Source organism: Cyprinodon tularosa, unplaced genomic scaffold (genome assembly GCF_016077235.1).
Source record: "Cyprinodon tularosa strain WSP-4 unplaced genomic scaffold, ASM1607723v1 ctg390, whole genome shotgun sequence".
Taxonomy (NCBI): domain Eukaryota; kingdom Metazoa; phylum Chordata; class Actinopteri; order Cyprinodontiformes; family Cyprinodontidae; genus Cyprinodon; species Cyprinodon tularosa.
Window position 1 is genome coordinate 903,517 of NW_024039108.1, and position 26,471 is coordinate 929,987.

The 26,471-nt window shown below is 39.7% G+C and overlaps 1 protein-coding gene across 1 annotated transcript in view; it reads right to left on the reverse strand.

Moving 5' to 3' along the window:
* Window positions 1-26,471, reverse strand: part of LOC119791452 (integrin alpha-5-like) — a 112,272-nt gene that overhangs the window by 53,866 nt on the left and 31,935 nt on the right. The window contains exons 4-17 of the mRNA XM_038297559.1: window positions 23,373-23,496; window positions 23,205-23,266; window positions 20,261-20,306; window positions 20,022-20,147; window positions 19,039-19,083; window positions 18,854-18,897; window positions 16,524-16,580; window positions 11,821-11,873; window positions 11,064-11,272; window positions 6,762-6,953; window positions 6,638-6,683; window positions 5,095-5,208; window positions 900-955; window positions 291-448 (exon numbers count right to left, since the gene is read on the reverse strand). Of these exons, the coding sequence (XP_038153487.1) occupies window positions 291-448; window positions 900-955; window positions 5,095-5,208; window positions 6,638-6,683; window positions 6,762-6,953; window positions 11,064-11,272; window positions 11,821-11,873; window positions 16,524-16,580; window positions 18,854-18,897; window positions 19,039-19,083; window positions 20,022-20,147; window positions 20,261-20,306; window positions 23,205-23,266; window positions 23,373-23,496 (1,332 nt within the window). The remainder of the gene's footprint in view (window positions 1-290; window positions 449-899; window positions 956-5,094; window positions 5,209-6,637; window positions 6,684-6,761; window positions 6,954-11,063; window positions 11,273-11,820; window positions 11,874-16,523; window positions 16,581-18,853; window positions 18,898-19,038; window positions 19,084-20,021; window positions 20,148-20,260; window positions 20,307-23,204; window positions 23,267-23,372; window positions 23,497-26,471) is intronic.

A 26,471-nucleotide genomic window follows, 5' to 3' on the forward strand; every position in this document is an offset into this window, starting at 1 on the left:
ATGACAAAAAGAATATTTTTAGTTCAAAGATTGATGATTAAAAAGAAACTGTAAGGGACCAGCCAAGGGCCCATCAATGAAAGTAGGTAAATTTTGAATGGCTGCTACAGTAAAACTCAGAAATAAGCCACGATAAGTCCACCGGCAAACAATCAGTTATTAAGGAAACCAAACTGTTGTACTTTGGCTGGTTGATATTCTAGGCTTCCTGCATCAAGACTGGTAATATATCTTCCCAAAATAAGATTTTTTGATTGCTTTTGAGGTGCGAACAGAGTTTAAAGACTGACCCGCAGGTAGATCTTGGCTTCGTGGCAGAACATTTCGCCGTTTGTGAGCCTTAAGGTCTTCAGCAGGGTGGGCTGCTGGCTCTCCAGGAACAACGTCCTCCTGACAGACTCCTTCTGGTTCCGCTTTTTGCCGTCTAGCTGCACCTCCACCTGGAAGCCTTTAAAGGCCACACAGTTGTGAAAAATACACAACGGGAGGGAAAAAAAAGTCCATCATTTGCACTTCTTATTGCTTTTATTTCACACAGAAACGCACATTTTCCCAAGATAAACATGAATGCAAAGACACACATGCACCAAGTCAGTGATTATTGACTCTAAGCCTCTGATTTCTCTATTGTCTTTCTGTAAAGCATATTTAGATTCATATAAGACTTTAAAACAGACCACATGAAAATACTTTCAGACAGCAGAGACAGTAGAGAGAAGCGGACTTTAAATAAACACACACGCACTTCTATAAACCCTACACTGTATTTACACAATTGCTCTTTCATCTTGATCCTAGCTGCCAAATTGACCGCAGAGAGGTCCAGCATACTTGTGGCTACACAACAAAAGCAAGGTAATGGGGACCACGTGTGTGTTTGTACCACTGTGTATGCTTACCTAAAAGAGAGGGGAGGTGCTTCCCATCAGCCTCCAGGCAGAACCTGGTGCTGACACTGCAGGTAGAAAATACATACAGGTGCTGGTCATAAAATTAGAATATCATGAAAAAGTAGATTGATTTCAGTAATTCCATTTAAAAAGTGAAACTTGTATATTATATTCATACATTACATACAAACTCATATATTTCAGATGTTTATTTTGTTTAATTTTGATGATTACAAATGACAACAAATGAAAATCTCAAATTCATCATATCAGAAAATTAGAATATTACTGAAGACCAATAAAAACAAAGGATTTATAGAAATGTTGGCCAACTGAAAAGTATGAACATGAAAAGTATGAGCATGTACAGCACTCAGTATTTAGTTGGGCCTCCTTTGGCCTGTATTACTGCAGCAATGCGGCGTGGCATGGAGTCGATCAGTCTGTGGCACTGCTCAGGTGTTATGATAGCCCAGGTTGCTCTAATAGTGGCTTTTAGCTCTTCTGAATTGTTGGGTCTGGTGTATTGCATCTTCTTCTTCACAATACCCCATAGATTTTCTATGGGGTTAAGGTCAGGAGAGTTTGCTGGCCAATTAAGAACAGGGATACCATGGTCCTTCAACCAGGTACTGGTAGCTTTGGCACTGTGTGCAGGTGCCAAGTCCTGTTGGAAAATGAAATCTGCATCTCCAAAAAGTTGGTCAGCTGCAGGAAGCATGAAGTGCTCTAAAACTTCCTGGTATGTGGCTGCGTTGACCCTGGACCTCAGAAAACACAATGGACCAACACCAGCAGATGACATGGCACCCAAAAACCATCACTGACTGTGGAAACTTTACACTGGACTTCAAGCAACGTGGATGAAGTGCCTCTCTTCTTTTCCTCCAGACTCTGGGACCTTGATTTCCAAAGGAAATGCAAAATTTACTTTCATCAGAGAACATGACTTTGGACCACTCACCAGCAGTCCAGTCCTGTTTCTCTTTAGCCCAGGCAAGACGCTTCTGACGCTGTCTGTGGTTCAAGAGTGGCTTGACACAAGGAATGCGACAGCAGAAACCCATGTCTTTCATACGTCTGTGTGTGGTGGTTCTTGAAGCACTCACTCCAGCTGCAGTCCACTCTTTGTGAATCTCCCCCACATTTTTGAATGGGTTTTGTTTCACAATCCTCTCCAGGGTGCGGTTATCTCTCTTGCTTGTACACTTTTTTCGACCACATCTTTTCCTTCCCTTCGCCTCTCTATTAATGTGCTTGGACACTGAGCTCTGTGAACAGCCAGCCTCTTTAGCGATGACCTTTTGTGTCTTGCCCTCCTTGTGCAAGGTGTCGATGGTCGTCTTTTGGACAACTGTCAAGTCAGCAGTCTTCCCCATGATTGTGTAGCCTATAGAACTAGACTGAAAGACCATTTAAAGGCTTTTGCAGGTGGTTTGAGTTAATTAGCTGATTAGAGTGTGGCACCAGGGGCCATCAATTTTGAACCTTTTCACAATATTCTAATTTTCTGATATGATGAATTTGAGATTTTCATTTGTTGTCATTTGTAATCATCAAAATTAAACAAAATAAACACCTGAAATATATGAGTTTGTATGTAATGTATGAATATAATATACAAGTTTCACTTTTTAAATGGAATTACTGAAATCAATCTACTTTTTCATGATATTCTAATTTTATGACCAGCACCTGTATGCAATAAATGCCCAGGATGTTCATTTCATGGCTCTCAGTTATTAGCTGGGATTTAATCACAGAATAACTCAAATCAGCCGTATACTCTGGATGCTGAAGTTGGTCCTTGGGGAAGCTGGAATTGTCTGTAATTTGGTGGTCAAATGTTCAGATTGGAGAAATGTCTTTAGGTAGAGGGTTTTGAAATTACCCATGAGCAGGGATTGTTAACAAGATTAGCCTAAGTTCCAGAAAAAGTGCTTATCGTGATGTTTCCACTTCCCAAAATTGGAAAAAAAGCCATTTTAAAGACCATTTTCAGCAAAGTTTTCCTTTTCTGAACAACTGAAAGGTCGGAACAAGGATCAGTGGAGCTGCAGAGAGGGGAGGGCGATCTGAAGGTTCACTGCCAGGAAACATTGGTATCCATGGTGACCTGATAGAGCATATGTGGTGATCAATTCATCCATCAATCATCAATTTAACCATCGATTGATCCATCATCCATTTGTCCATCCATCCATCCGTTCATCCATCCATCCATCCAACTGCACTTTGATTTCCACATTTGAAGACGTTTCGCTTTCCATCCAGGAAGGGTTTTTAATTGAAAATGTCAGAAATAGTGTTGAGTTCCAGGTTTCATAGCTTGGAATTCAATGCTTCATAGCCCAACAAAGCCTTGTTTTGGCTCATGCAATGGACCTGTTCTTCCAGTTCAATGCAAATTGAAGGGGACGAACAGGTCTGCCCCTTAGTAATGGGGAGTCGTTGGGTTCTTTGTCAGCCTGCAAAACATAATACTGGTCTATGCCTCTGAAAAGGGGGTCGTTAGGGGCATTGTTGGCATGATGGGAAGCGAAATGTCTTCAAACTTGGAAAACAAAGTCCAGTGGATTGTTGTTAACTTTTTTGGGAAGACTATGACCTAGATGACCGAGAATCTTCACCAGCACCTTAATCAGATGGGTTTTGTTTCTTGATGAGGTGCTTTGGATCTAACTTGGAGTAATCAGATTGATTTGTTTAGGTAACTTTGAATTCTATAAAGCATCAACCTGGTAAGACTCGGGGGAAAGTTTTCGCATAAAACAAAAACATAGGAAATCATGAAGGGTGTAAAAACTAGAGTGAAATCCTATTACTGAACCCGTCTGGTACTTTACTGGTACATTTAGAAAGTTAACAACCCATGTTAGGCACCTACACTAACTGATAAACAGGACTTTTTGCTCGTTTTCTCATGTCTACTTCTTTTTACCAGAGAAATAAAAACAAACACAGAAAAAAATACAGTAAAAGAATACTTGTAATTTTGGTAAAAGAAGCCGATATTCAGATGTTGCTGATCCAACACCAAAACCATTTGCTCCATCAGTGAAGCAGCTGGAGAAGATCATTAACATTTTTCAAAAAGGATTTAAAGAAGCGCTTATATTTGAAAGGTTTGCTGGGAAAGATTCTCAGTCATCCAGGTCATAATCATCCCAAAGAAGAAAAAAAAAATAAAAAATCAACCGGACTTTGAATCCAAGTTCTTATCCAGTAAGCTTTTTCAATTCAAAATCTCAGAAATAGGTTTTATACAGTAGCCTGAAAGTGGTGTATTTCATAGAGACATAGACAGATATGATAGCCTGATAAACCAGACTAAATGTGAGATTAAATGTGTAATGTAGTCTGACCCCGATTAATGAGACAACAGAATATTGTTAATGAGAAAAACCTGTCGTCTTTCAAACCATGTCTGTGCCTATTGTGCGCAACTGATTATGACATAGTAAGCGCGACAGAAAGCTGGTGGTGGAGTGTAAACAAACAGCCTTTCGGTAAAACAGCGAATACGTCCTTCTTAGAAATGAATGAGCGTAGAGCCTCTCCCTCCTCACGTTTCAAAGAAAACCCCAAGTCTAATCCTTCCAAAGCTGATTCCAGCTGAGTCAAAAGAGAACTATTCAATAGTTTTCCCATCTTCCTTGTTGCTTTCTCCAGCGTCGTGTAGCTTTGTCGTCACACTCTCAAAACCCGCCTACTTTGCATCGAGAAATTCAAAACACATCTTTGCGTTGTGATTGGCCCGCCAGTTCTAGGGTCTGGGGCATTGATCGAGGCTAGACCACTCGCTGGCCAAAATTGATTTTGGCTGCTGGTGGGCGGGGCTAGTTTACTAGGCTACATGTATGAGTCATTGCAGGCTAACAAAAGAAGCCAAACGACCCCCGTTCCGAAGCGTTGGACCCATTCGCTGGTTAAATTACATGTATTTTAAACAAAATCAAGGCTTTGTTGAGCTACTGCATAAAGGCTCAAACTCAACGCCTAATCTTACATTTTGAATTGAAAACTCTTCCTGGATCGGAAACAAAACGTCTTCAAACTTGGAAAATGACTCCGCTGGATTGTTTTTGAACTTTATGGGGATTTGAGAGGTTTCTGTCCAAAAAGATGACTAGATGCTAGAATATCTAGCAAATGATTAATTGTTTTATCAAAGCAAATCCATCATTAACAGATGAGTCCATACCAGGAAACTGAGACGTTTCTGTCGTCTGTGATCAGCGAACAGCTCTTCTCCTCTGGGTTGAACATGGTTGGTTCCACTGATAGAGAGGCGCTGGCTCTCACGATTGGCCGAGCCCTAATTAAAGACATAGATTAGGAATCTAATAAATATTATTACTGTACAAAACACTAACTAGTTTAAAATAAAATGGGAGATTTTGTCCAACATCATTTAAAATCTTAAAAATGGGGCAAGCATTTCTTAATTCATTTTGCTCTGATAAAATAAATCTATACAAGGCATGTATGGAGTAAATGTTGTTCCATTATTGTAGGAATTATTATATGTTTTGTAAATGAAATTTGAAAAAAAAAAGGCAATCCAACACTTCTAATAAACCTCTTAATCAAAGAAAAGTTCACAGTAACTTTACTTAGTTCTCTAAATGTATTTTCTCCAAGTTTTTGTTAAAAGATATTAAATTTTTTGAATACTTTATTTTTTCATTCATTTTTACAGATAAACTTTTTTTTAATTTGTCCTTTTTAAACCAAGGTAAGGAATGGCGTTCTTTTTAAACTGCGTTTTTACAGATCGCATTCTCACTCGCTCTTGACGCACAAATTGACCAATTAAAATAACGCTAACGTTCATGTAGACCAACAGGAGTGAATTTGTTCTTCACTTCAGAGGAAAGTTCCCTTCTAGGAGGTGTAGAGAATTTTATTTGAAAAAGAGAAAATTGAAAAATTTTAATATGAAAAACAGTTAGAAAAAAATTTGTGAGGAAAAAAATATGAGAGAGAATTAGAAAATAAATAAAATATAAACAAATGAAATTTTGAAAAATGAAAAAGAACAGGAATTTGGAACAAAATGTGAAAAAACAAAAAAAAACATTTTTAATTTGAATTTGAATTCATTTAGAAAAGAAAATGTATATAAAAAATTTGAAAAATCTTAAAATAAAAATTAAAGAAAAAAAAATGTACTTTGAGCAAATGTATTTATTTGCTTGCAACATTATTTGAACTAATCTCACTGCATATAACACAGTAAACAGTGGAAGTAGAAGAAAGCTCTAAGCCAGACGAGTCCACACTGGAAAAATTAACTAGAAATAAGTAAAAAATTGTATGTATTTGTGTATTTACCCTTAATTTGAGCAGGTAGATAAGATGATTTGCCAATGGAATGAATATTTTTACTCTTAACATAAGATAATTAGATAACATGCACTTGTAATAATTCAATGCAATTGTGTTTTCTTATTTTAAATATAAACTGTCTTGTTCCATCAGCAAAGCTTCATATTTACCTCCTCAATTCAAGAACAAATTCACTTATTTAAAAAAAAGACTTATCTAGATTTAGATTTTTTCCAGTGCAACACCGAACCCTTTAAACTAGCCACTGTCCTTTTCATCCGTCATATGTAAAATCAAAATAAAAACCCTAAAATGCTTTAAAACAGGCCCGCATAATGTGATTAAATGTGCAAATTTCATTGGCTGTGAATACTTTTGCCAGACTTACTATAAACATGCAAAATGGGTAACCTTACCTGTAAAGCACAGCCTTATCCAAACCAAACGCACCAACAATCAGATCTGCAAAAGCAGTTAGATAAATGAAAGAATTGAAGACAAAACTATGGATTTAAAAAGAAATGTGGTTCTTTTCTATACCTGGGTATCCGTTCTGATCAACATCCCTGTTGCCTCGCAGGCTAAAGCCAAAACCGGCAGGGAATGAGCCTGAAGCCCATTGGCCGGACAGAACCTGAGTAGGCACGTCCATCAGGCCTCCAGCGTGACCATTATGGATGAAAACCAAGCCCTGCTGGTTCTCCCCTCCATAGGGACAGCCGATAGCCAGGTCTAAAGACAGAGATCAAACAGGAATTTCTCATTTTAACCCTGGTGTTTATTCTAGGTCAAAACATGCTGCTTTCTTCTTTATAAATTTGATCAGTTTCCTTTAGTGGATTAACTCCTAAGTTTCCGTCTTTGTTTATCAACTTCGCTTAAAGCCGAGCATACACTGTACGATTTGTTGCCCTTTTCGGGCCGATTTTCCAGTCGACCGAAAATTTTTCTATCGGCCCAACTTTCAGCCCGATGGTGCATTGTGTATTATACAGGGGGTAACTAGAGCGATGTGCCTCTCAGGATCACCTCCCGATCAGGAATCGTACGGTCGGGAGAAAATCAAACACGTTTAAATTCATTTGACCGTCATGGGCAAATCACTCAGTGGCAAACAAGGATTCTTCTTCTTCCTCTCAGACGTAAACCGAGAAGCATTGCGGGGGTGTGAATGAATTGGAGTTCTTTCTGTAAAATTAACAGACCGTAGTAGCCATGTTTGCTCAGCCGTCTTCGTTTAAATACGTCGTCGCCTTTTCTTTTTAGGGCTTTCAGCACAAAATTGCACAAATTGCCAAGGCAGCGCGTTTCACACTAGTAAGCTTCATATTCCTCTTCTACTCAATTGGTTTCCGGATAGACGAGTCAGAGTAGCGCCATCTCACTGCGGATCTGAGTCCCACAAGGTTTTTGGATGTACAGTGTGAGCAGGTCGATCGCATCAGAGAGTCAGGTCATACAGTATGAGAACATACATTGTGAGCTGTAAACTTTTAATCTCTGTGATTTCCCATATTCCGATTTTCAGCTATCACATTATACATGTCCGATTAAATGATACTACTTATACTTAAGCGATAGTATCAAGCATGGGCGTAGGTTTGCATAGGGACCATAGGGACATGTCCCTACCAAAATTTTGGACGGACCCATTTGTCCCTACCAATAATTGGATGTGAACAACATGTTTATAATTTACTATACAGCCGCCGCTTCTTGTCCTCTCGCAGCTTCTCTGCCTAGTAGCTGCAGCTGCCTGCTCTTTCCTTTCCCTTTCACATAGCAGCGCATCAACTGTGCTGTGCGGTTTAACTCTCTGATTATTCTGCCTTCTCTCTTTCTGATTGCGTGTTTTCTAGTCTGTATGTGCGCGCGCGCGGGTGCTTGGAGCGCGAAAAAAAGACGCTAAAATAAATTAATATTGGGCTACGAAACTAGTCCAAATTTAAAAAAATTATCTACGCTAAAACAGGCGAACGCTTCTGATTGGAGTTCTGTAAAGAAGCAGGAGAGAGTTTTTTGATTTGTGGAACTTGAGAAATGTAAGTTAACAACGTTAGGATTTCTTTTATTTTATCTTTTAATCAGATAGCCAAAGGCTCCTGAAAGAAGATCTTTTATGAAATGAAACCAGGTGAAACAGAAAGGTTTAAACGTTTCCTTTGGAGGAGTTCTGGATGGAGAATATTGACAGACAAAAACTTTTTTTTTTTTTACTTCTTAAATGCAAAATGTTTACATATTTTTTTACAATCTTGGTATAATTCCTGCTCTAAGTGGGTCGCTCTGTCAGCTAAAGGCACATTTTAGTGGCCCTATACTCCAGTTTACGATTAATCAATTACTAAATTAGTTCACGATTATTTAAATAATTTGTTAATATGACTAATTGTTTCAGCCATAGATAAAATACATGAAATTAGCTACACAGAGTAACTACAGCCCAGATGTACAACTTCTAATATTAATATTTTAAATGCTCAGTGTCAGTTCCTCTTCTAGTTCCAGTGCACATGTAAATACAATACATTTATTTGCTGTCCCTTGAATGTATTATTTTGCATGATCCAGAGAGAGCATATTAGATAAAAAAAAAAATAAGAGTGGGTTTTACCTCTGCACAATTCTCTATCTTCAGAAAAAAACACAGGATAAATCCACATATTACAGACTATATTTGGTTAAACAGACACTGTCTTAGTCGCAGGTAAATTTAAATGCAATCCCTTTCAAAGTGAAAAAAGTCCTAATTCCACATTCATCAGAGCCATTTATGCTTTAAATATTGATAAACAGCATCTAGTGCATGTAGTGCTTATAAGATTTGTATTAATGTAGCAAGAAATGCTGCTGTTCTCTTTAAACAAAATGAGCCCTGAAGCTCACATTAAGCATAAAAAAGAGCATGCATATTTTTTGCAAAGGACCAATGAAACTGAAGAATAGTGTCCCTACCAAAGTTGAAATCAAACCTACGCCCTTGGTATCAAGGTGGTACTTTATTGTATTTCTTATACTATATTTGGTTGTGCTGTTCTTTTTACATCTCTTTGCGGGTGATGAAGCAGACTGAAGATGTTTTATCATTATCTCCCTTTTATCTCCTCTTTCTTTCATATTTTCTCCTTTTTATTGTTTTTCTTTTCCTGTTCTACCTACATTGCATTGTCAATATAATCTGCAATACTCCCAGCATGAATTATTATAAACCTATTTATATGCATAATCAAGCGAAACACTATAGCAATAGCTGTACTGCTCCACTTGTGAAAGCAAAATCTCTTTGGCTCGTTTTTGGCACCAAGACAATTATTCTTATTGCAACATTGCCAGACAGGACACTGTTAAAAAACAACCAAAAAAAAAAAACCTGTATCATGGTCTTGGCTCTGTTGTGCTTTACTTTGCTCCTTGCTTTCTAGTTTTATTGGTTTAATTCCTATTTTGTTGTAGTTTCTAGATTTATGTTAGTTCTCAGGTTTTTCTGTTGCCCTCATGTGTGTGTGTGTTCCTTTCCCCTTGACTCCCTCGTTGTCTCCTCTCACACCTGCTCCTTGTCAGCTCATTAACCCTTGCTTTGTCTCAAGTCAGCTATATTTACTCTCCCTCTGCTGTCACTCTTTGTTGGTTCCTTGTCTTTGCTGTTCTCCCATGCTGTTCTGGTTTTCTTTTCATTATTAGTTGGATTTTTGGATTCCTGCCTTTGTTTACTGTTTCACTCCATTAAACTACAAGAAGTCTCCTCAGCCTCTCTGCCTCTGCATTTGGGTCCTCAAACCTCAACCAAACCTTGACAACCTGCGTCGTAAAGTGTGAGCTGTAGCTGCGTGCAACGATTGAAAATATCGCACAGTGTTTGCCCGGCTTAACTGTAAAAAGCAAATAGCCCTTATGAGAGGAACATAAGGTAAACACTTTACTGAACCACTTTTGACTGCATTAGTGCCACCAGTCACTGTGCGACATCTCTGCCAGCGTTGCTACAGCTACAGACTGTGACTATCCCGTCCATTGTTCTTCGGAAAATAACTTACTCTAAGCAGGATTGGATAAAAAGTTTGAACATAAGTTGCTACTGTAGGTTTTACCCCTAATTTCGTTCATCAATTAAATATACAGCAGGTGTATATTCATCTTTTTGGTTGCTTGAGTAACATGAAAAAACATGATCTAATCTCTCCTGTATGTCTTCTGCAGGTTTTCATGCAGCATTGTTCTATTTTGATCCATCTTGTTCCCTGTAAATGATGAGGAAAAGCATCTTTTGCATCTCATGCTGCCACCACCATGTGTAATTATGGGTTAATTTGATCAAAGCACTTTCTGACACATGTCTACTGTTGCCTAAACATCTTAAATCGGGATCTGAATTCATTGTTGCCTCACCAAGCCCAGATTTGTGGACTTTGTGACTAAAATTTGTTCTCTTTGACTGACATTTTCTCTCAACTCATGGAGCTCTGCTGCTCCTCTTGAATGTGTCTCCTCTACATTTCAGTTTTAAGTAGATGTCTGTGTCTGGATGGATTTGTAGCTGTGCCAGACTCTTCAGAGCTCCATGAAATGTTCCAAACTTTAAAAGGTGTGTTATAACCCAACTCCTCATTAATAACTTCTAGAGTTTAATTGGAAGACCATCCACGTGTTTTGAGGAGGGGCTCTTAGTTTTGTTGTTTTGGTCCAACCCCTGGTGTGATTGATGTGTTCACATCTACTCAAACAAACCCAGTTAATAGAAGATATAAACCTAAAAACCTAGAAAAACATCTCAAGTTTGAAAAAAACCCATAGATTTTTTATCAGGGGATGCTTGTCGTCATTCAGTAAAAGGTGAAGATGTACCATTGAAGCCATCCTGGTTGAGATCACCCAGAGGAGCCAGAGAGGTGCCAAAACGACCAAACACCTCGGAGCCCAGGAGATGGGTTTGAGCTGGCTCCAGATGCAGCGGGCCCCTCTGGAGGTAAACGTACACCTTCCCCAGCTCCTCCAGGCGCCCGTTGAGCCCGGGGCGCATGAATGTTGGAGCACCAACAACGAGGTCATCAAAACTGTTTGTGAAAGAGAATTTCATGGATCAATACAGAGAGGAGAGTAATTAGAACAGGGATAATATACTTTATATACTGGAAAAAATCGAAATCTAGATAAGTCATTTTTTCTTAACATAAGTGCATTTGTTATTGGATTGAGGAGGTAAGAGAAATTTTTCCAATGGAACAAGACAATTTATACTTAAAATAAGAAAACACAATTGCGTTGTCTTATTTCAAGTGCATATAAACTATCTTATTTTAAGAGTAAAAATACTACTCAAATTAAGGATAAATGCACTTCATCTAAGAAATTTTTACTTATCTCTAGATCGTTTTTCCAGTGTAACTCCACCAGGGTTTAAGCATAAATAGCTCCAATAATGAACAAAATAGGAAGTAAATGATAGGAGGGGAAAAGTTTCATGACGTGTTTGAAAGTTAAGAGTGACTCCATGATGGGAAGTCCCCACAAACATTCAGCTTCTGCTGTATTTTCTCTGCTCTCATTTTACCTCCCTCTATTTTCTGCCACCGTTTGTGTCACCGCGCCTCCCTCCGCTTACCCGTCGTTGTTGATGTCAGTGGCCGCCACCGCGTAGCCATAGTAAGACCCCATCTGGAATACATTTTAAAAAGGGCCCAGTTAGCCTGTAATCACACCATGGTGCACAGATCCTTCTCTTTCCTTCATTTTTTTTCCTCTGCCTTTCATCTCCTGTCTCCTCCACCACTACCACTCTAGAAGATTTGCTTAAAATCTCTCAATCCCACAATCCCCCAGCGTCCTTTTTTCTCCCTTTTCACAGAAACTCAAAGTTTGAGCTCCTGTAGGATTGAAGTAATTAAAAGAACTAAAACGATTTCTAAACTTCACAAACTACTAGCTTTACTTTTTATGTTCAATTAAAGCAAATAAATATAATTATAAATTGTGGTATCCTGACTATGTTGCACTGCAAAAGAATTAAATGAAGAGAAGAAAAAGAAACAGATTACTTGATAAATGTGTCTTCTCATAGAAAATCGCCTTTCACATGAGCCTAATTGTTTTCATTCAGGATCTGTTTAACATTAGTCCATTCAGTCTTTTTGCTCATCCTCCATTTAAAATGTTTTCAAACTTCCATAGATTTCTCTTTGATGTTTTTTCTAACATCTGAGCAGAAGTATTTAACTTGTCAATGTTTTCACCGCTCTTAGATGTTATATTTATATTTTTCCACAAATATAAAGTTGCAAAGAGTTTGAATTCAAGTAAGTCCATTTTTCTTGAAAGATTTGGGTGTTTTTTTGTTTCTTTTTTTGCTTTGAACAAATAAGGAAGAGATTGAGAATTTATGAAGATTATCTATATTCAAAAACATTTTTAAAAAGTTTAATTATATTTCAAATGCATAATATCTATCTATCCATCCATCCATTTGCTGTCACACTTTATCCCTGCTGGGGTCGTGAGTGTCAATGGGCGAGAGGCGGGGTCCACCCTCGACAGGTAACTGTTGGGATCCTCAGGCTTGCCCACTACAGGGCGCCGAGGATCCTCTTCTGCTCTCTTTGTCTTTTCCTTAGGGCTGGAGTCACTGTCAGGTTCTGGAGATTACCCTCTGCCTCCAGCAGAGTGCGCCGTGGGTCCTCCTGAGCTGAGCCTCTCACACACCTGTGGCTGATCTACTAATCAGGAGGACCACAGTATTTAAGCTGCCTTCAGACCTGGATTCCACGCCGCAGTGTTGATCTTAGTTGGTTAGCTTTCTGAGCCTCTGTTACAGAAGAATCTTTGCTATCTTTATTGTGAGATTAGAATCTAATTCTTCCTTGTCTCTGCCTCACAGGAATCCTGTCTCTTCGTGAAAGCTCTGGATGAGCTTAACCTCCTGTCTCTTCGTGAAAGCTCTGGATGAGCTTAACCTCCTGTCTCCTCGTGAAGCTCTGGAAGAGCTGTCTCTCTGGCAACCTGTCTCTGGTCTGCAGCTCTGGGAGAGCTGCATCACAGGAAACCAGTCTCAAGCCTGAAGCTCTTGGAGAACCAACCTGCTAAGCTGCCCTGGTGAGCCAACCCAAAGATTCCTACGTGGTTGAAACCTGACGACCCCTATGTGGAGTTTCCCTAGAGGTTCCCATGTGGATTTCCCCTGTTGTTCCCTACGGTGAGCTGGAAGCTCAGCCTAAAAGTCCCTCCGTGTTTTCCCCTGTTGCTCTCTGCAGTGAGCTGGAAGCTCCAACCCAGGACTGCCAAACTAACCCTAAGCTAGATGCTTAGCCACACCACACCTGAACTCAGCTACCAGCCTTCTTCCCTTCCTTGCACAGTCCCCAGTGAACCAGCCCCCTGCCTGAACTGTTCCAATTATTTCCATGTGCTTGTGACAATAAACATTGTTAATCTTTCAACCAGTTTCCTTCTCCGTGGTGTTCTGCATACTTGGGTCACTTTAGAGAACCCATCATGACAGTAACCAGTCCATCGCAGTCCTAAATATCTAATTTTATTATTTTAGGGGCAAAAATACTAATTTCACTGGAAGATCATCTTTTTCAGCTGTTTAGATTCAGGGCAAATACACTCATTCAAGAAATTTCTATTGCATGTTTTTAAAACAAAAGCAAGACAAGCACAGAGTGACTGTTGGCCCTGAACATGTTTACGTATGCGGCTATAGGCTTAAATTTCTAGAGGACATAGGGACCCCCATTTCATCATTCTGCTTCATTCTATCTCTATTCTCCCACTCTGCAGAATCTGTTAGTTCAATCTCTAACGTTCTGCTCTCTCTGCTTTTTCTCATAGTAGCTTCATCTGGTCTGTTCCTGTTTGGCTGTGACTCCATCCTGGAGAGAAATATCAACTGTGCTGCTGACATCAACACCTTTGTTTATAGATGTTGGAGCTTGGCCTGTTTTTCAGTGTAGTCCTGTTTCTCTGACTGTAACTGGCTGGATGTGCTCTCTTCATCCTCTGACATGGGAGCTGGCTCGGAGCTCGTCTGCCTGGCTGTGTGTTCCCTGGACTGGGCCGCCTTTTACAGCTGCTTTTTGTATCTCTGCTTCTGTCTCCTTGAACCGCAGTCGGCCTCAGCAGATGGCCGCTCACACTGAGCCTGGTTCTGCTGGAGGTTTCTTCCTGTTAAGAGGGAGTTTTTCCTCTCCACTGTCGCTACAAGCATGCTTAGTGTGAGGGATTGCCTTCAAGTTAATGAGTCGATGCAATCAGGTGGTTTTCCTTAGATAGAAAACTTTTTAATCAATCTGACTGTATGATCTGGTGAAATGTAAAGTGCCTTGAAATGACGTGTTGTGAATTGGAGCTATTGAAATAAACTTATCTGAAATTGTGTTAAAATTCTAGTATTTCAAATTATATATAAAAAAGAAAAGTTAAATTCTCAACATTATGATATTCACTCTAATACCCTAAGAAATGATTTCCCAAAGCAAAGAATAAAAATGTTCCCTATACAGGTTTTTTTATTTGGAAAAAAGTTTAAAAAATGACGTCTCCATTCTCTCCCTCTAACCGCTAACAAAAAAGCAGCATGAGTCAGTACCTTGGTCCCTGGAGAACAGATTTTATTTGAAAATGGAATCGCTGGCTGGATTTATCAGTCTAAGTAAAGCTTACAGCACAAAGACTAAAGAGTGTTTATGCAGCTGAGCTGACCAGCGGTGAGCACACACCCACAGAGCAAAGCTTCAGCCAGGGGCTTCACACAGACCACTTTCAATGACAGCTCATGCTACCCCCTCCACCTAGAAAAAGGTTTTCCATTATCAATCAACTGACAATTATATTTTACAATATGCTGAATTAAAAAAGTACTAAATCATTTGATTTTAACAATTTACTATATCAGTTTTATAATATATTGCCTAAATAAACCAATTTCAACATTATTAAATTGGACATATTTAGAAGACATAAAGAAAGAAGGAACCTATTAGGTTTCTGAAAAAGAAAGACGAATGAAACATGTGAAGTCTTCTGATTTCCAATGTAGAGAAATGTAAAACTACTTTTGAAGACAGGGTATGTCACTACGATATTTATCTCTTTGTTTCAGTGAAGTGTCTGTTTTTAGTGTAGTGCGTTAATTCAACAGCTAGTTAAATAAGAAAATACAAATCTATCAGTCACATCATTAAATTAAACGTCGTGTATCACAGGGCCTTGGCAAGAAATGCCTTCTCCTGAAAATTTGATCAAGCCTGGAGTGATTTTGCCGGAGCAGCAGGAAATTTAAGGTGAGCGCGGAGAGGATTTTAAGCGGAGCGTCCTGGCGCAACTTAATGCGGCGGAGCGAATGAGCGAACATCCTCCTGAGCGGAAAATTGCACAGCGCTTCGCTTCGTTAACATGCTCTACTCTGGATCCATTCATCTTTCCCAAGGGGGGGGTTACTCCGGTGGCTGGAAGTTGGAGGGGATATTCGGCTGCCATTCGCTGCCATTCGGCTGGGAAGGGCCATTTTGATTGGCTGCTACTGTAAGAATGAATAGAGGCGCCTCTAGTGGACGGTGTGTCATCCCAGCTAGAGGTTCCGCCTTAAACCATAATACTGCAACGTGATTGGCTGATCAGTCTGCAATGTTTGAAGTGAGACCAGATGCATTGTTTTGTGTTTGTAAACCAACAAACTCAGTAAGAATTCATCTTAGGGGGAAAAGTTTGAAAAGAGGTTAAAAAAAACAAAACTGCGACACACTTTTCGGGTTTTGTTCCAAAGACAAAAAAAAAAATAAAACAACGCAGCCCTTTCTTTCCAAAACCCAGTCATGTTCTACTCGTGGTGGCCTTTCATGTAATATCTAACTGAAACGCTTTAAGCTGTGGCTGTAAATGTGGAAAAAAAAGTTTAAAGGGTATAAATAGATATTACAGCAGTAACAGTGCTGTTATGACGCAGTCTTTGAAAAATGGTTAAAAAAAAAAAGAGCTTATTATGCATGGTCCAAAAGCCACCTTAAACTAAAGGTCAGTAGGAAGAAGTTTCCATCATAGAGGCAGAGTATAAAAGGAGGACTTTGTGCTGCTGCTAAAATAAGCAACATGATTCATCCCCAATTTTTTTTTTATGTGGTTAATGTAAATGTAAAACTGCCGTTATATGTATAAATAGTCAATCTATCACCTCCAGCTTAAAAAGCAGAGCTGGAACCACAAAGAAACAACATCAACAGGGCTTACTGTATCCCTAACCTTTGACCCCTGTACAGTCCCATTAAGCACAGAGCTAATTAATCCTCCTTTAAGGTGGAAGTGATCACATACCTGATCCCCGGTCAGGTTCAGTACAGATTTTAGATCCTTTCCACTTAAAATGGAAACCTATAACACACACATACAAAACAAGACAACCAAATTGTTATTTTATAAAGAGGAAATAAAGCAGTTTGACATTTTTAGATTTGGTTAAAGGTATGGGGAGGATGTTCTGTACCCGGGTGGATCATTAAAATATGGGGTCCTCCTAAATGTCAATCATTCTGGTGATATGTTTTCGTAAGGCCGTCCCTTTTCTGCGCATGCACACCCTTAGATTCCCAATGGAAAACTCCATTGGGACCAAGTAGCACTAAATTGGTGACTTAGAAATGAGGAACGCTATCGACAGAGGAAACATGCAAGAGTTTAGTGTCGGAGGTCGTGGATGAGTCTCCTCCATCATACATTTTTTATTTAGAGGAGGAAAGCGGGGACGAAGATGTTGTGGAAGAGGACGCCAGGGCAGCAGAAGCTTGGTTTGGTGTAGAAGGCTTCCAGTCATACATGTTTGAGCCCTTGCCTCGCAACGGTGCCAGTTCTGTTAGCTCTACACCTGCTGAAGACACAGACGTCCATCCCCGTGAACACTGGGACGGAACTCAATGGGAAAGGAAATTATTCTTATTTCAACCATTGCGTATATTTGCTGCAACATATGAATCAAGATGCTATGACTGAAAAGATTTGATTGACAGATGACTGTTGAAATATGATTGGCCGAATTAAGGTGTTCACGCTGACGTATAACTAACTGGCCTGCATCAGACAATGGGGAAAAAAACTGATTTTAAAAATAGAAATGTTCTAAATTTTGGGAAAATATTGTCTGATAAAAAGTACAGTTATAAACATGTTTAAGCCAGAATGATTTGACATTTAAATATGATTTCCCTACGACTTTAAAGGAGAAGTCAGGTCAGCAAGGAATAATCATCCATGCATCCATCACTCTTATCCCAAGCGAGGTCGCGAAAGGAATAATTAGTGGATCATTATCTATACCTAAAACTAGTACATTCACAGTGATTTAATGAAATTAGCGTTAATCAGTAAAAAAATAAAAATTATTTTAAGTCCAGGAGCGGCCATTTTTGCCCAAATATCCATCCATCCATCCATCCATTTTCTGGCACGCCTAATCCCAAGCAGGGTTGCGAGGGGTGCTGGTGACTATCTCCAGCTGTCTAGGGGCGAGAGGCGGGGTACACCCTGGACAGGTCGGCAGTCCATCGCAGTTTTGCCCAAATATACACTGGAAAAAATCGAAATCTAGATAAGTAATTTCCTCTTAAAATAAGTGCATTTGTTTTTGGATTGAGAAGGTAAGAGAGACATTTTGCCAATGGAACAAGATAATTTACATTTAAAATAAGAAAACAAAAATCGATTTACTTATTTCAAGTGTATATTATCTAATTATCTTATTTTAAGTGTAAAAATACCCATTCCATCGTCAAACTATCTCATTAAGGGTTAATAAACTTAATTTTAGACATTTTTATTATTTTGTAGATCGTTTCTTTCAGTGTAGTAACACCTCACTCCTGACATCTTCCAGCAGTGAGGTCACGGTGCGGTAAGCCTAGCGCCATTCTCCCGCTTTTCAAGCAAAATCAATGGGAACTACTACACACATCTGCAATCAACAACAATTATTGAAGATTTCCAGAGGACTTCACCATTGAAATTCACCAGAGCTATAGCGAAACTGACAATGCCCACGTGCATGGCAGCTGGATGCTGGAATACATCGAGTAAAAGTGGAAAAAAAAGAGTTGTTTCACCTTTCTGATTCCTGATCCTCCACGGACAGGTTCATCGTTGGATTGCTAGCTTAAAAAGAGGATTTACCATCGAACTTCTGGCCAGAGAAAAAATACATAATATGTAGCCAACATTTGGAAGAAGAATGTTTTCAAGATAACTTGGATAATAGCGCGTTGTGAAAAAAACACCAGATACAGCACTGGGACTTGATCAACAGCCGATACCGCACCGTGACGTCACAAACCAGTAGGTGGCAGTAGTGTTCTTTGACAAACATGGATGCCTCCAGTAAAGCACATTTAAATGCAAATTACTCTTAATTAAAAACACTGATCATTTATTGAACAGTATGGAATAATTTGATATTTAAGTACTTTCAGAAGTTTGAATTCTGAATATGACCGGACTTCTCCTTTAATAGACATTGCCTCTCGCGAGCGGGTACAGGGTTGTGCATGTGCATTTTTTATTTTTTTTCTAAGTGGAGAGGGCAGGTCTTTTCAAAAATTTAGGAAAATCCTTTCCAATACCTTTAACTGTTACATCAAAAACATGAGGAACTTCCTTACTAAACCATGCAGCATTAGTCCTTTAGGAACTCCTGTGATGAAATCTGCAAACAGAAAGGCAATCATTCATGCTCCTGCTTCATGAAAGACTTAATAATCCTTTACCATAGCAATATAAACATGTGTGTTGTCATCTGTGCTCAGTCAAGCGCTCTGGCTCTCTGTACTGTAAATATGACCCTCACCTTCCTCTTCGTCACCACTGAACTCGCCACTGGTCACAGAGTAACCTGCAGGAGAGGTAGAGAGCAGAGGCAGACAGAAGACAAAAGAAGGAGTTGGAGACGCATTAATGAGACAGTGGCTTTAGGCAAAACTTTGCATCCATTTAAGCTTTTTTTTTTTGCATCCTTGTTTAAGAAAGGACCATAATTACAGCCGGCAGTACTGGATCACTTTCCATTCATTAAACATTCTAAGCTTGCTACAACGATGGAACATAAGTTGCACTGGGAAAATGATCTAGAAATAATTAAACATTTCTTATATTAAGTGTATTTACCCTTATTTTGAGTAGGAAAATGAGATAGTTTGCCAAACGAATTAGTATTTTTACTCTTAAAATAAGATAATTACATAATATGCACTTAAAATAAGGCAGTGCAATTGTATATGCTTATTTTAAATGTAAATTTTCTTGTTCCATTGGCAAAATGTCAATTTTTACTTCCTCAATCCAAGAACAAATGCACTTATTTTAAGAAAAAATCACTGATCTAGATTTGGATTTTTCCAGTGATGGGATTTTGAACTTCTGACCTCAAACCATCAACATTGTTCATTAGGAGAGTTTATCCAGCAGTGTTACTCATCAGGGTGGAGGACATCTGAGTGGAAGCCTGCCCACTAGATTGTGACATAAATGATCACCAGGGATGTCAGAAGTTATACTGATTGGAGAACTAGAGGAAAGGTCCCGCTGCGTGTGAAATTGTGAAATTCATTTTGAGGCAGATTTTGTGTTCACAAAGTTGAGTATTTGTCAGGGCGGTGCATTCTTAGAGGAAAGACTGCATCCTCTCGGGGTCAGGAATGTACTTAAAGCACAGTAAAATGTTGGATTTAGAGCTAAAGGTCAGAAGGACATTTGAAGATTTCCTCATGCCTGACTAAATGCAGATAATCACCCAAACCTTTTGTTGATGTCTAGTTTGACTCAAATATTTACCCAGATAACTGTCATCATAGCTCCCCTGGACCTGCTGGGTCTGAATCTGCCCGGCGACCGACAGCAGGAAGTAGGAGGGATAATACGCCTTAACAATCTCCTCTGTGGTAGCTGAGATCAGCTGACCTGTGGGAGGTTAAAGGACATTTGCCTTTTTTTAGGTTTAGGTACTGATTGATTTTCCTCTCTAAAGGGGAAACAAAGCGCTTCCAAGCTGCTTCTCACTCCACTCAGCTTACCTTGCCAGTAAAAGCTACCAGGTCCTCCAAGAACAACCCGTCCATCCTGTAACAAACAACAGTAGCAGAGCAGAGGAATCCTTGCATCTCTAGTTTCCTCCAATGTGTTTCTACAAACTTTCTCCACTGCCTTGTAAAAGATTCTGAAAGCGTTTTTCAAGGTCATCTTAATGTTACAAACTTTTTTGGGGGATTTTATGTGATGGAGCAACATATAGGGCCGGATCTATCAAAGGGTTTGCGTGTATAAAAACGTGAGCTATTTCACTGCGCACGCTAAAAAATGTACAAACTGATCTATCAACAGCGTGCTAAAAGGATTTGGTCTTTAAAACGTGCTAAATAGCGCCTCTTATCCATTTAGTACTTTTTCTGCAATGAATATGCAATATGGGGCGTTTACACACAAAAGTGCGTCTTGTGGGAGGAGAACATGTAAATATATTAATTTAGCACTCGCAAAGTGATTTATTAAACCTGAAAGCAATTTTGCTAACGGTATCTGACTCTATATTTAACACGTTTCTAAAGAAGGTGCAAATGGTCTGTATGCGTAATTGCGCACACATGGCAGCGGTTATTGTCGCAAGAAGGAGACATGGAAATGAAGCAAGGAGACGCAGAGAACGCATTTTTTCACTCCGTGTTAATATTTTTGGAATGAACGAGGAAACGATCAAAACATATCGTTTATCCAGCATTGCCATTTTGGAGCTGCAATTCCAGTGATTTGCTCCTCACAGAGCGTCAGCTGTACTTGTTCCTCAATGCTGGTCAGAGGCATCTCATCTACTGTGCCCCCTCCTGTTTTGTTCGCAGATGTTTTGTTATATGCCAGTTTTTCTTTGGTTCGCCTTCTAAAATCCTGGTATCTTCTTTTTACTTTATCCACTGTTCGCAAGGTTTCACCAACAGCGTTTATTTTATTACAGATTTGTTCACATATAGCGTTCCTCTGTGTGCAAATGTTTGTTGGCTTCATCCACCAACACCTCCATTTCCATGGGGTCGAATTTCCTTTTGCGCCTTCTGCTGTCCAAACTCGCCATGCCGCAAACCACAAAACGCGCAAAACCGTCATTTAAATAGGGCGTCTCCAACAGTTTTGCACCTGTCACCAGTTACGCAATCGCTCTTTTTAAATCACCCGCAAACCATGGTTCAGCCCCTCGCGCAAAATTCCAGTTTGCGAGCGCAAATTACTGCACGCAAAATTGGATCATGATAAATCCGGCCCATAGTGTTGTCTGCCTCTTCTACAGAGCTCTGCTGACCGCAGAAAGTGGCGCAGACAGGAGGCCTCTGATTGGTCAAATCTACATCCGCTCTACACTATGCATATTTCCTGTTTGGTTCCTTACCGGCTTGTTTTGTTTGTATGACCGCCATTGTGGAAAATAATAGACCTGCTAGAAGAGCGAGGTGCGTGAGAACGCTGGGGGCCCTTTTTCCACCTGGATTCCCGCTGTTTTTGGCCCTCATGACCCTCCGTTGTTGCACTAACTTGCCCCCACTTCCTCACCGCCTCGGCCGTATCTAGACCTACAGCCAGTTCCTGATTGTCCCTGTTGCGTTGTGGCGTGGAATAACATAGCGCAGACCATGCTTCAAAGTTCATACCTGTGACAAGCTAATTGCGACATATAATATGTCTACAGGTAGACATATTACCAGCCCTTTAGTAGTCAACCCCTTTTACTCTGCTTCCAAAAATAAAAAAATAAAAAAATAATTATTATACTTGCAATTTTTATTTATGGCCTTTTTCTGGATGCTTGCTAAAGAACATTCTGGAATAAAAAAGAATAAAGGAACTCCAAGGAAAAGTTTGAAGTTTTGGGTTTTCAATCGGCAGAGACATTGTGATTTGTGCCAGTGTTCTGTCAGATCAGCATACCCGGTCAGACCAGCATACCCATAGTCAAAACCTGTTTATCCTTTAGTTTATCACTTTAGTTTTGTATGAAAAATAGACTTTCAACTACCTCAATAGGCATGTATCCATTTAGTCATGTACAAAAAAACTATTTAATTAATTACTTTTTGGTGTTTTTTTAACCCTATGCCGATATCACCTTAAATAGTTTTTTTTGTACATGACTAAAGGGATACATGCCTGTTGAGGTAGTTTAAAGTCTATGTTTCATACAAAACTAAAGGAATAAATGCAAATCTGACGTCTTGCGCATGCGTATAGACTGTAGGTATGCTGATCTGACAGAACACAGGACTCAGACTTATTTTCACTTCTCTCCCACTGTACCACAAATTGCAAACATTGTTCCTCTTTTGACTGGGTCAAAACATGACAGTAATACGTTTAAAGAAATGTAAATATAAAAATGCCTTTGCAAAAAGAAAACTTGCGTAATCGGAAACCTGAAGTGCAACGGTTAGAACTGCCGCTTCCCTGCGACTTTAAGGTAGCAAAGGTCTAGAGAAAGCTCTTTACTTTTAGTCATCATGAGATATTTCTTGTGTGTTACCAGAGACACTTTTTTATAGAATCAATTGGGATTGAACCACCTGATATTCATTTGCACTGAAAAGGGGTATGATTGCTTTCTAATTGCTGAGAGATTTTATCTGTCGTCTTGGCTTTCCATTCCTTTTTGCACCTCCCTTTCTTCACCTCCCTTTCTTTACTCTGTGCCATTTCACTTTATTACACATAACTTAATTTCTGGACATCTATGGTTTGATTTCTTTGTATGTGTGGATTGCATGGATTATTGCCGACATCTGGTGAAAATGTCATGTCAATAGCACCTCTAGAAATATAGCAATTTATTTCTTGCACCTCTAACTAGTTGTGCTCATAACAGATCCCAATAAAGCTATGTAATACCTTTCCAAGCCAATCTACATCTTGAAGGCTTTACCTTAAAAACACAGCAGAGACCTTGTGATGTAAGGTGAATAGTCTAGCATAGAATTTCCTTACCTTAGTAAAATCAGCGCTGAATCCACCCTGACAATAGCCCTGTCCAGCAGGGCCATGTCTTTCTGCAGTGAGGAACACATAAACGCAGCACCCAATGTTAGTTTTGCAATAAAGCAGGTAAACCTGGGAGTGTCTGTAAATAGCAGTGACATCCATGCAGCAGCTCACCCGTTCTGCATGGGGCGTACTCCACAAAGGTTCTGAGACCATCAACAGAGAGGTAGCAGGTTCCTGTAATGTCAGAAAAAGGTGTTTCATGTTCTGTCCTCCAGTAATACCTGGGTGCACAAGCCTGGAGATGACAAGAGGGGAGGAAGACGATGAGGTTTTTCCTTTAATGAAACCCAATATGGGAAAGTAAAAAAATAAAGCTGGACATTGCTAACAGGCAGATAAAAATAGGTTACACTTCAGGTAAAAAAAAAAAAAAATGTAGCAGCTCCCCAGAACTTAATTACTCAGCCAGTGTCGACGGTTGAATTTAACGTTTTATTTTATTTGAAGAACCTCATCATAGTCAACACAGTTACATCAGTCACCATGAAAACTATAACTTATACAAATATTAGAATACAAAACATAAGCTTACAATACACTGGGGAACACTAAGTGTTGATTTTTTGGTGAGAAAAACATCTTAACACTTAAACTCATTCATTGGTACAACAGCAGAATTCGAATTCATGGGCAGCGTCCTCCGAAGGCAAGATTCGTAGGACGATTAAGTCATAGCACCACGCCGAGGTTGGGTCGGATTCCAAGACTCCTAGAAACGCGTCCTTCTTTTCGCCCGTTTTGAAGGAGGGGTCTGTTGTATCCTACGTAGCCTTGGATATCCCAGGATTCATTGAAAGTCCAAGCAAGGCGGCTGCTCCATGATCAGAGGTAACGGGTACTTGGCGACGAACAGTGGTGAATAATGGAAGTTCAGTTCAATATAATACAAATGTGTAAAAAAATCTGCAACATTCTTAGGTGAAATAACTTGTATTATATCATCCAGCTGCCATGCACGTGGGCATTGTCAGTTTCACTATAGCTCTGGTGAATTTCAATGGTGAAGTCCTCTGGAAATCTTCAATAATTGTTGTTGATTGCAGATGTGTCTAGTAGTTCCCATGGATTTAGCTTGTAAAGCGGGGAGAATGGCGCTAGGCTTACCGCACCGTGACGTCACTGCCGGATGATGTCAGGGGGGAGGGGTTACTATATCTGGGCAAAAATGGCCGCTCCTGGACACAGTGATTGCGATGAAAATTATTGTTTTTATTTTCTTACTGATTAACGCTAAATTCATTAAATCACAGCGAACTTATTAGTTTTAGGTATAAATAATGATCTATTGATTATTCCTTGCTGATCGGACTTCTCCTTTAAGGGTAAGTTATTCAATGGTGTAAAGCACATATTCGGGCGGGTTTTTTAAGCATACCTTGAGGTCAGTGGCGGCTGGTGAAAAATATTTTTGGTGGGGCTGATATAGCCTAGTGTATGTCTCCAACTAATCCGGAATAAGAATTCGATTAAACAATTGGACAATACATACAATTTAACAGTAATGATTTAATTTACTATATAATAACAGTGATGATTTGGGTCACTGTGACGGGGTTCTTTGGCCTCCAAGAATCCAGGCTCAGTCGGGTTACCGGTGTTGCTGATTTATTGAGCTCAAAAAATCAAAACAGGGTGCAAAAGAAACTAAACATATACCAGATACTCTGGGCCTCAGCCTCCCTCCAGTTACCAGCAATGTAACAAAGAAACAGACAACAAAAATTGCCGCTTTTCTTCCCACAGCCCTCATTAAATAGTTTAAGCCCCTCACCTCAGGCTCTCTTATTTCTGATTTCTTCTCATTAATCAGTTTTGTCCATATATTACCTCCACAAACAATTAATTTACAAAAACAAATAATTTTTACAACTTAATTCTTTTACACAGATTCGTTGACTTATTCAATTACACCAAACTGGGTTTGAACCCAGCAAAGACGCAGCCAGACTGAAGATGACAAGTCCCCGCATAAACACGTACACACCCACACCCCCAACATACCCACCCACACACACACACACACACACACACACACACACACACACACACACACACACACACACACACACACACACACACACACACACACGGCTAACCCCACTGAAATATTAAGTGTGCACCCTCAATATGCCAGCAGGTAACCAGGAACAGCTTGTGTGTTTTAAGTTAATAGAGCTACTGATCTCAGCGCGAGTGTATTGGTCCTCACAAACACAGTATAACAGGAACGTGTGTGTGGCGCGCAAAGTTAGAGAGGTTGTTTTAAGCGACGAGGTGGATTCGTCACAGTCACAATAACCATGACATGAAATGTTCATATCCTACAACAGGGATGTTCTTCCGGCAAACGGGTAGATAAATAAGGATCTCACCGAATTTGGTGGAAGCTGCATCTTCCTTGTTACGTTCGCCATCGTCCCTCTCATTGTCTGCACCTGCGCTTCGGTTCAGAAGCCAGTAAAAGCGCAGTATTTTCAGCGCCCCAAGACCATAAAGTTCCGAGACGCTGATTGGCCATTAAATTCACCTAGCAATAGTACATGATTGACAGATTCTCTGCAAATGTGGGTCAGTCTGATCACAGCCCCCAGAACAGAGACGGTAGGAGTCTGTCTGTGGAAATCCACAAATTAATGACAGTAGATAGGGAAATGTAGTTTATATAATTTGTTTTGCTTATAGGTACACAGTCTAGAGAGTAAAAGTGACATTTATGATTTAATTTCTAAAAATATATTTTACGTTTCTCTCTTCTTATCAGGGAGGGCGGTGCCCCAGCGCCCCCTATGGGCCGGCCGCCACTGCTTGAGGTCTTAGCAGATTTTTCCGTAGCTAAACCATTTTTAAAAAATGAATTGGGACTAGGCTTGTCATTAAAAATGAATGACCTAGATTAACAACCATTGAAAGGGCAGAAAATTGTTGTTAAACAAAGTGACAGGTGAAAGCAGGAAGTCCCTGGATGCTAGAATACCTGACTGAGTTGTTGGAAAGGATGTGGCTTTGGGAAGGATACAATCAGAAGGACCTTTAAAGAACTCTAACAGGGTAATACTCGGTAGGTTGGTTTCAGAGTCGGAGCCCAAAAGGAAGTGAGAAGTGGGAGGGACTAGATTCTTGCAGAATCACGACATGCTCGTGAAGAAAGGCCTTCCAAAGTCTTGAGTTTTAGGTTAAATAAAATCATTTCCTAATATCATTTCATGGGAA